The sequence below is a fragment of the Chiloscyllium plagiosum genome, chromosome 28 (genome assembly GCF_004010195.1).
Source record: "Chiloscyllium plagiosum isolate BGI_BamShark_2017 chromosome 28, ASM401019v2, whole genome shotgun sequence".
Classification (NCBI taxonomy): Eukaryota; Metazoa; Chordata; class Chondrichthyes; order Orectolobiformes; family Hemiscylliidae; genus Chiloscyllium; species Chiloscyllium plagiosum.
Window position 1 is genome coordinate 327270 of NC_057737.1, and position 10337 is coordinate 337606.

The 10337-nt window shown below is 47.0% G+C and overlaps 1 protein-coding gene across 1 annotated transcript; it reads right to left on the reverse strand.

Moving 5' to 3' along the window:
* Positions 1-2: 2 nt before the first annotated feature.
* On the reverse strand, positions 3-9097 carry LOC122564196 (SET and MYND domain-containing protein 4-like; the record flags this gene model as incomplete). The annotated part of the gene is made up of 6 exons (XM_043718889.1): positions 8846-9097; positions 8450-8539; positions 7187-8207; positions 2051-2233; positions 307-470; positions 3-50 (listed from the first exon to the last, which is right to left on the reverse strand). Coding segments are annotated over exons 1-6 (1701 nt in total), but the record flags the coding sequence as incomplete, so codon positions are not given.
* Positions 9098-10337: the final 1240 nt, after the last annotated feature.

Below are 10337 nucleotides of genomic sequence, written 5' to 3' on the forward strand. Positions count from 1 at the left end.
ATGAGACGACAGGAGCTGTTTGAGCATGTGCAATGAGCCTCCTTCGAATCCTGCAAAGAACAAGACTGACTGAGGCAGACTGCAAAGGGAACGGTGACATCATCACCAAATGTCTTCTAGTGCAGTGGGACCTGTGGAGTTAGCTCCAGCCAACGAGTGTTTTCTTAAAACTTGTCAGTGCCACTAGGTGATGAGCCGGGAATGATGCCCTATGATGGGAAGTCCTGGGTAGTGCAGCAGGAAAGATGGTCAGTAAACAGGAAACCAGTAACCCAGTGCCAGCCCAACTACTTGTCTTCTCCTCACCTGTAACTCGACCCCACAATAAGAGCAGAGGAATTGGCCAAGCACAGAGTCCATTCCAACATTCCCCTCCTCACGAACACATGCAGTGCACTGACAGTGAAAGAAATACTGCGATCTCAGGGCCTGCTGTCGCTCCCTCACTGCCATCCGGCTCCAGTGCGGCCCTGGAATCAGCAGAGAGACAGTTGAAGCCAACACAACACACAGTGAGCACCTGCTGGGGAAGGGGAAACAGAGAGAAGAGGGAAGAGAGAAAAGGGACACAGATATTGGAGAGGAGCTGGAAAGAGTGGGGAAAGCACCTGAGAATTTCAAGCAGGTGTAAACCACTTGGCCCCTTGAGCCTGTTCTTCCATTCAATAAAATCAAGGCTGATCTCTCTGTAACCTCAAAGCCACATTCCTACCAACTGCTGAGAGCCTTTCACCCTCTCACTAACAAGATCCCATCCACTTGAATAAAAGCAAAACCCTGGATGCTGGAAATCTGATTCAAAAATTCAGAGACTGCTGGAGAAACTTAGCAGGTTTGGCAGCAAGTGTGGAGAGAGAAAAACAGCTAATGTTTTGAGTCTCATTCAAGTTTTCCTCAGAACCTGTCTGCCTCAGTCTGCCTTAAAAATATTCACAGAAGCTGCATCAACACCTTTCCAGGAAGAGAGTTCCAAAGACTCATGACGCTACCAGAAAAAGTTTCTCCTCATTTCGGTCCCATTGGTCACCTCATGATTTTTAACAATGACTTCTCGTTCTAAATTCCCTCAAAGGGATGGCGATGGCCTAGTGACATTATCATTGGATTGTTCATCCAGAGACACAGGTAATGTTTTGGGAACTAGGGCTCAAATCTTACCTCAGCAGGTGGCAGAATTTGAACAGAATAAAAATCTGGAATTAAGAATCTAATGATGACCACAAATTTGTGGTCGATTGTCAGAAAAGACAATCGGGTTCGCTAACGTCCTTTAGGGAAGGAAACTGCCATCCTTACCTGGTCTGGCCTACATGCCATTCCAGACCCACAGCCAATCTGGTTGGCTTTCAACTGCCAAATAATTACTGGCCTGGCCAGTGACACCTTCAGCCTGTGAATGAATAAAATAAAAAGGTGGAACATTCTTTCTAACATCCTCCCGCCAATACTCTTCAGGAACTTATACATCAAACAAATCGCCTCTTACTCCTCTAAACTCTGGTGGATATAAGCCTAGACTTTTCCTCATAACACATGCCCATTCCAGGTATTAATCTGAACCTTCTCTAAACTGCTTCCAACATATGTACATTCTTCCTGCAATACAGTGACTGGTACTCTACAGAGTACTCCAGATGTGGTCCCAGCAGTGCCCGGTATAACTGAAGGCCAACCTCCCTACTCCAGGATTCAATTCCCCTCATGATAAATGATAACATTCTATTAGTTTTCCCAATTACTTGCTGTGACTAAACTTTGCAATTGATATACAAGGACACCCAAATTGTTCTGTATCGAGCTGTGCAATCTCTCACCATTTAGAGGTTTCCTTTTATTCTGCCAAAAACAATTCTACATCTTCCCACATTATACTCTATTTACTACATCTCTGTACACTCATTTAACCTATTCAGTATCTTTTTATCTAACTGCCCTAAGCCCACTCGGAACTGACTTTCCAACCTGTGTGTTGTGAAAGTAGAAAAGGGGAGGGCAGGGAGAAGTCCGAGAGAGGGAGCTATGGAGGGATCAAGCTGACTGTTGGAGTTACCATAGCAGTGTAGCACTTCCTGGCCTGCTGCAATGTGCTGGGAGGCTCTCACAATGATGGTGCTGTTGTGGAATGTGATACTAGTGTTGGGTTCACAGGAATGGTTCAGCAGGCTGACTGTACAATAGAAGGCAGTCGCAATCCTGACCTCTTCCATCTCTGCCACATGGGAATGTCCGCCTCCTGCAACAAGAACAAGTGCTTTAAGCTCGGAATCCTCAGCAGGAAGTGAGCTTGCAGTCACAAAGTCAAAGTAAAGCTGTAGGGATCACCAGGCACAAGCAGCTGCACAGGATCCTTGGCAATGATCTCTTTAAGCTGCATAGCCAATTGTTATGAAGATGTGAGTGTACTGTACCTTTAAGAAAGTTAAAAGCTAGCAAAAACTACCTGACAGCACCAAGTGTTCAGAAAAAAAGATATAATGTCACATATGCTCCAGTTACTGGAGTTAACTAGGGTAGCTGGTTACCTGGAAATGACAAAACAGATTCAAATTAGGCCAATCAGTTTAAATTATACCACGAAAAATACCGAAGTCCAATCCAGTTTGTATTAGTATATTGACAATGTGAAAAGCCAATGACACAATCCGACACTTTGGGGGTATAAGACCGGGGAAAATTGAACAGTTGAGAGGAGAACCGCCAAGCTACCAACATATAAAGACTGCCTGAAAAATAGCTCTCTTAAAGGTACCTTTATCGATCAGTAACCTGTGCAGCAGAATCCCCAAGAACAAGTCAGGAATACAGAGAAAACCGAAAGCCACCTGGTTTTGAGATTAGAAGTTTTGTTTCGTAAATTGTAATCGGGGGCTTTATTGGGCTAGTATTATAGAAGGGAATGTAAAAGATAGGTTGGACAAGAGTTGTAAATAGTTGTTAGTTAATTATTCTTTGTTATACTTTCAGTAATAAAGTTGTTAATTTTTACTTGTTCTTGACCTCTTGAATTTTCACAGATTACCGCATGGGATAAATCTTTTCTGTGTTGCAGGTTTTAAATTAGCAGAGGGGTTCACCCAGTGGTGTAACACAAGCAACCATATGGACAGTCCGTGCATGCTGAGTGGCATCCGGGCAGATTGATTGCGGGCTCTGGAAGCTGCTGCAGTGCATGACCTATGCAGTGGCAGGAAAAATAAGAGGGAATGGAGATCCTTTGGCAATCACACCAGATCATGCACTGCTCACGGCACCATTATACACACTTGGCATCAGCAAGGAATTATAGGTTGGTTTTTGGACCACTCCATTTCAAGGTGCCGACTGTCATTATAACCTTGAACCATGGTCTGAATGGAGAGTCAGAAAGAGGGTGTCTTCTTTGGCACAAGGATCAGAAATCAGATGACAGACACCGAAGCTCACTGACAAAAGAAACAAAGGGGACAGGTAAAAATAAACCTGTCATGTAGTGAGTGGTTAGGATCTGGAATGGACTTCAACTGAGACTTTCAAAAGAGAACTGAATAACTATGTCAGGGGCCGGGGAAGGGGTAGTATATACATCGCTCCTTCAGAAAGCCAGCATAGATACCACTCACTGACCGACCACTCAATCTCCCTGGTCCATATAGCTTGCTCCCACACTGGCTAGGCAGTACGCTCTCATACAAATCCCATTCATGGTGTCAGTTTACACAAAACATAGAATTGTACAGGCTCTCTGGCCAATGTTCTGCCGAACATTTATCCTAATTTAAGATCAGCCGAACATCCACAGCCCTCAATTTACTGCCATCCACGTGCTTGGCCAGCAGTCGCTTAAATGTAAATATTATCACTGACTCTCCTCCCACTGCTGGCAGTGCATTCCACACACCCACCACTCTCTGTGCAAAGAACCTACCTCTGACATCTCCCCTGTACCTTCCTTCCCGTTGTGACAGCCATTTCTGCCCTGGGGAAGAATCTCTGGCTGTCTACTCTATCTATGCCTCTCATTACCTTGTACACTTCTATTAAGTCACCTCTCTTCCTTCTTCTCTCCAACCTCTCTGCAGAAGACACGCCCTCTAGTCCAGGCAGCATCCTGGTAAACCTCCTCTGCACCCTCTTTAAAGAATCTACTTCCTTCCAATAACGAAGCGACTGGAACAGGACACAATATTCCAAGTGTGGTCTAACCGGGGTTTTATAGAGCTGCAGGAAAACTTTGTGGCTCTTAAACTCAATCCCCCGTTAATGGAAGCCAACACACTATACGCCTCCTTAACAACCCTATCAACTTGGGTGGCAGCTTTGAGGGATCTATGTATGTGTACCCCAAGATCCTGCTGTTCCTCCACACTGCCAAAACTCCTGATTTTAACCCTGTATTCAGCATTCAAATTTGACCTTCCAAAATGAATCACTTTGCAATTATCCAGGTTAAACTCCAACTGCCACTTCCCAGCCCAGCTCTGCATCCTGTCAATGGCTTGTTGTAGCCTGCAACAGCCCTCGACACTATCTACAACACCACCGACCTTTGTGTCGTCAGCAAACTTACTAACCCACCTTTACACTTCTTCATCCGAGTCATTTATAAAAACTACAGAGAGCAGAGGCCCAAGAACAGATCCCTGTGGGGCACCACTGGTCAGCGAACTCCAGGCCGAATACTTTCCATCCGCTACAACTCGCTGTCTCCTTTCGGCCAGTCAGTTCTGTATCCAGACAGCCAAGTTTCCCTGTATCCCAAGCCTCCTAACTTTTTGAAAGAGCCTACCATGTGGAACCTTATCAAATGCCTTACTGAAATCCATATACATCACTGACTGCTCGGCCTTCGTCAACTTGCCTCGTCACATCCTCCAAGAACTCAATAAAACTTGCGATGCATGACCTGCCCCTCACGAAGCCATGATGACTATCTTTAATCAAACTATGTTTTTCCAATCCTTTCCAGTACCTTACCACAGACGTAAGACTGACCGATCTGTAATCCCAGGGATTTCCCTATTCCCTTTCTTGAAGGGAATACCTCCCTCCAATCATCAAGTACTCCTTCGTGGAGAGTGAGGATGCAACGATCATCGCCAGAGGCGCAGCAATCCCATTCCTCGCTTCCCATAGTAACTATGGATATATCTGGTCCTGCCCTGGAGACTTATCTATCTTGATGTTTCCCAGAATTTCCAGCACATCCACTTCCTTAATATTATGTTTGCGCACTGAGCTGGAAGGTTAATTTCCAGATGTTTTGTCACCTACTAGGGCCTCTGGGCGGAGCACTGTTGATAATTCCTGCTTTCTATTTATATGTTTGGGTTTCTCTGGGTTGGTGACGTCAATTCCTGTTCCTTTTCTCAGGCGGTGGTAGTTGGGGTCTAACACTGTGTGTTTGTTGGAATGCCATGCTTCTAGGAATTCTCGTGCGTGTCTCTGTTTGGCTTGTCCTAGGATGGATGTGTTGTCCCAGTCGAAATGGTGTCCTTCCTTATCTGTATGTAATGATACTAGTGAGAGAGGGTCATGTCTTTTTGTGGCTAGTTGATGTTCATGTATCGAGTTAGACCCCATCTACCACTCCCTGAGAAAAAGAACAGGAAGTGACAGCACCACAGGAGATGATGTCACCACTGGAAATGACATCACCAACCCAAAGAAACCCAAACATATAAACAGAAAGCAGGAATTATCAACATTGCTTTGCCTGTATGCCCACAGAAGATGTTACCTAGTAGGTGACGAAACGTCTGGAAATGAACTCCAGCTCAGCACGCAAACCTACATCCTTCACCTTAGCATTTCTTGCCTGTCTCAGTGGGACAAAGTTATCCAACACTCGCCACAAGTGCCCCTTCAACAGCCTCTGCATTTCTGTTGTGTATTCCCTGTAGAACAACTGTTCCCAATTTATACTCCACAGCTCCTGTCTAATAGCAGTATAATTTCCCCTCCCCTAAGCTACAAATCTTCTCAAAACTCGCTTCCTTAATATCAATCTGTTCAAGCCTACTAACCTGGTCCATGTGTTCTATCAACAAGGTCCCTCTCTCTCTAGTGAATACTGAAGCAAAAATCTCATTTAGGGCTTATCCTACCTCTTCAGACTCCAGGCATAGGTTCCCTCCACTATCCTTGATCGGCCCTACCGATCTCTGGTCATTCTCTTATTCCTCATGTAAGTATAGAACACCTTTAGGTTTTCCGTACTCCTTCCTGTCAAGGCTTTTTCGTGCCCCCTCCCAGCTCTCCTCAGTTCATTTTTAAGTTCTTTCCTAGCTACCCTGTAATCCTCTAAAGCTGTGCCAGATCCTTGTTTCCTCAACATTAAGTTAGCTTCCTTCTTCCTCATGATGAGAAACTCTTCTCTTGTCATCTAAGGCTCCTTCACCTTACCGTTCCTCGCCTGTCTCAGTGGGACAAAGTTATCCAACACTCGCCACAAGTGCTCCTTAAATTGCCTCCATATTTCTGTTGTGTATTCCCTGTAGAACTGTTCCCAATTTATATTCCACAGCTCCTGTCTAATAGCAGTATAATTTCCCCTCCCCTAATTAAATACCTTCCCCTACTGTCTGTTCCTATCTCTCTCCATGGCTATGGTAAAGGTGAGGCAGTTGTGATCACTGTCCCAGAAATGCTCTCCCACTGAGCGATCTGACACCTGGCATGGCTCATTGCCTAGCACCAAATCCAATTCGGCCTCACCCCCCCCCCCCCCCCCGCCCCAGTTGGCCTAGCTACATATTGAGTCAGCAATCCTTCCTGGATACACCTGACAAAAATCAGATCCATCCAGATCATCTGCACTAAGAAGGTTCCCATCAATATCGGGGAAGTTGAAGTCACCCGTAACAACAACTCAGTTACAGCTGCACCTTTCCAAGATCTGCTGTCCAACCTGTTCTTCCATCTCTCTGCTGCTATGGGGGGGTCTATAGAAAACACCCAATAAAGTGACTGTTCCTTTCCTGTTATTGACTTCCACCCGTACTGACTCAGTATACAAACCCTCCTCGACAAGCTGTTTTTCTGAAGCTGTGATGCCCTTTCTAACAGTGCTACTTCCCCTCCTCTTTTACCCCCTCCCTGTTCTTTTTAAAGATCTAAACCCTGGAACATCCAGCAACCAATCCCACCCTGTGAAATCCATGTCTCCGTTACAGCAGGCTCTCAGGCCATCCTGTACCCTGGTACATACCTGTGACTCTGAGTGCTGTGATAGCCTGAGCATTACACTCCAGCTGGAGGTGGTGTCGGAGCAATGCCACTCCCAGTGTCCTTAGTCCCTGGTCTTGGGCAATAATTGCAGGCTGCTCCAGCTTGTCACTCACCAGCTGTGACTCCAGCCCCATTCGCCTGATCTCCTGGCACACAGCTGCTGCGGTAAGACCACAGAGGAAGCGGTGCTCTGGTGTTTGCAATCTGGTGTGGGTCAGGAGACTGTGGATCATCTGGTAACGGCTCTGAGCGTCCCTGGGCATCCCATCGCCAACCTCTGACATCCCAGAAAAACAACTACTCAGTTCCACTTTGTGGTCTGGATTGTGCCTCACGCTGCATTCGCCAATCGTCCTTTGGTCAGCTCCACTCTCCAATTTTTCTGCTCCCTGTACCTCCTGTATACCTGCCAGCAGCACAGTGCGGAGTGCAAGCTGGGTGAATGTGCCCAGTGCCAACAGGAATCCCCCAAGTCTGCATTCCAGCCAGTGATACTGATTCCAGGCATGCTCTCGACACAGCTCACTGCAGTAACTGCTGAAGCTACAGGTCAGGCAGGGCACAGGGAGCTCAGTCCACTCAAGGCAGTGGTGACAGTACACATCCTCATTGGAGAATGGCTCTCTTCTGGCTCCCTCTGGGATCAGCACAGCTGCAAAGGCTTTCTCCTGGAGCAGGACCTCTCCTGGCCTCAGCTCCTCCGTTGCTACCAAATGGCGGCCCCGGGAACTGTCGGAGCCCACGGCGATGGACGGAGAGATTTCGCACAGAGTTCCTGAGGTCTTTGTCTGTCCATGGGGGGCCCCTCCTGTTGTGGGCTGGCTCTGGATCCAGGCTCTCCCTCTGCCTCTTGCACGGAGGTGTTCTTTGCTGCAGAGGCCAGAGGCTCCATCAGCTTGGCCCAGGCGCTGCAAGCAGGCTGTGCGGCGTGCCAGGATCTTATGTAGCAGCTCATGGGGATAATTGTGTCCCTGAGCTCTCTCAATATCCACCAGGCATTCCTGGATAGAGACAGGGGAAAACTCGTTGGTCAGTGTTTTCAAGGACAGAGCCAAAAATCACCCTCTATCTGACCCTTACCCTAACTGCCCCAATTCGCCCCCAATACCCACCCTCCCTAACTCCTTCAGTCCTCCCTCCCCCCACCCTGCACGCAGTTCAATGCCTCAGCCAGATTCCATCACATGAACATTGACTGTGTGCCCAACTTCTCCCGAGCTGAGGAGGGCTGCCTTTGACTTGCTTGGTATCGCTGTAGCTGGTACAGTGCTGCTGAGCGGTTGGCATAGAGCAGTGCAGCCTGAGGGGAGTGCGTGGAGCTATGGTGAAGTCCCTGAAAACAGAGAGAGAGAGAGAGAGGGACAGCCTGTCAGAGGGCACAACACGAGAGGCAGGCAGTAAGTAATAAATGCCCGCGCGCCACACAGGAGAATGGGCTCAGAACTGGAAAATGGGGCTAAGACACAGAGTTTAAGGATCAGTTTGGGCTCAAAGAAGCCACCCTGGAGTGTGTGGATCCAGCCTGGGATCGCCAGTCTGTACAAGGTTGAATCCAGGGGTCACCAACTTGGAGAAGAGTGTTCTGACCAATGACTGTAGGTTGAGAGTCGGGGAGCAGGTTAATAGTATCCAAATGTACCTTTGAATACAAGGCAACAGCGTGAGCATAGTCCTTCAGCTTGAACTGTGCATTCCCCCGCTGCTTGAATTCCAGTTCAACTGCGGGATCTTTCCGTGTTGAGTACTGCGCACTCAGCTGGGCTAAAATGGCCATTTCCTTCAAACTGGTCAGAACAATAATTACGTTAGCTTTTTCATTGCCAGATGTAACCATGTTGTTCCAACATTACAGCACAACCCCTAACTCACCAACAAAAGAACACAGCAGATATACACTCACCATCCTCCCACCCGCCCCAAACCCCCATCCCCCAGACAAGACCGTAAGCTGCATCTGGCCCACTGAGTTACCTCTGCCATTCAGTGAGACCATGGCTGATTTGATAATCTTCAGTTCCACGTTCCTGCCATTTCCCCACAATCCTTGATTCCCTGATTGATTAAAATCTGTTATCACTGAATCATGGAATCCCTAGTGAGGAAGGTCATCCAGCCCAACAATCCCACAATGCCCCACACTGATCCTCCAAAGAGCCTCCTTCCCAGGCAACCCCCTCGTCGCTCAAGCAACCTATCCCTGAAATTCTGCATTTCTCATGGCTAAACCTAGTCTGCAGATTTCTGGACACTATAGGGAATTTGGTGTGGCAATCCACCTAACCTGCACATCTTTGGTCTGTGAGAAGAAACCTGAGCACCCGGATAAAACCCACACAGACACGGGAAGAACAAACAAACTCCACACAGACAGCTACCCAAGGCTGCAATTGAATCCATGTCCCTGGTGCTGTGATGGAGCAGTGCTAACCACTGAGCCACCGTGCTTGCCCATATCCCAGACTGGAATATATTTAATGACCCCAGCCTGATCAACCATCTGCGGTGAAGAATTTCACAGATTCTGACAGAAGAAACCCCTTCTCAGCTCTACTTAAATGTGTGACTCCTTATTCTCAGATTCAGTCCTAAACACTCCCACAGGGGGAACAACCGGTCTGCATCTACACTGTCAAGTCTTCTAATAAGCTTGTATGTTTCATCAAGGTCATCTCTCATTTTTCAAAACTCCAAGTGGTACAGGCCCAATGTACTTAACTGCTCCTCACAAGAGGATCCATACCTGGTATTAAAGTCGTGAACCTTCCCTGGACTGACTCAATGCCAGTCTATCTTTCTTTAGACAATGGGCCCAAAAGTGTTCACAGTATTCTGGGTGTGGTCTGATGAGTGCTTTGAATAATTTTAGCAAAACCTCCTTACTTTATATTTTGTTCCCTTTCAGAAAGGACCAACAGCCCATTTGCATATTATAATACTTAAGCTGAATACTAGCTTCTTGTAGTTCAAATGATTCCTGATGGGCCAAAGAATTGTTGTCGAGTCAATTGGCATGGAGGCAAAACAAACAGCAAATGAAAAAGACATTGCCAGGAGTAGTGTACAGAACCCCAATCAGCTCCCACACTATAGGAAAGGGTAGAAATCAACACAGAATAGGAGCATGTAAAAGA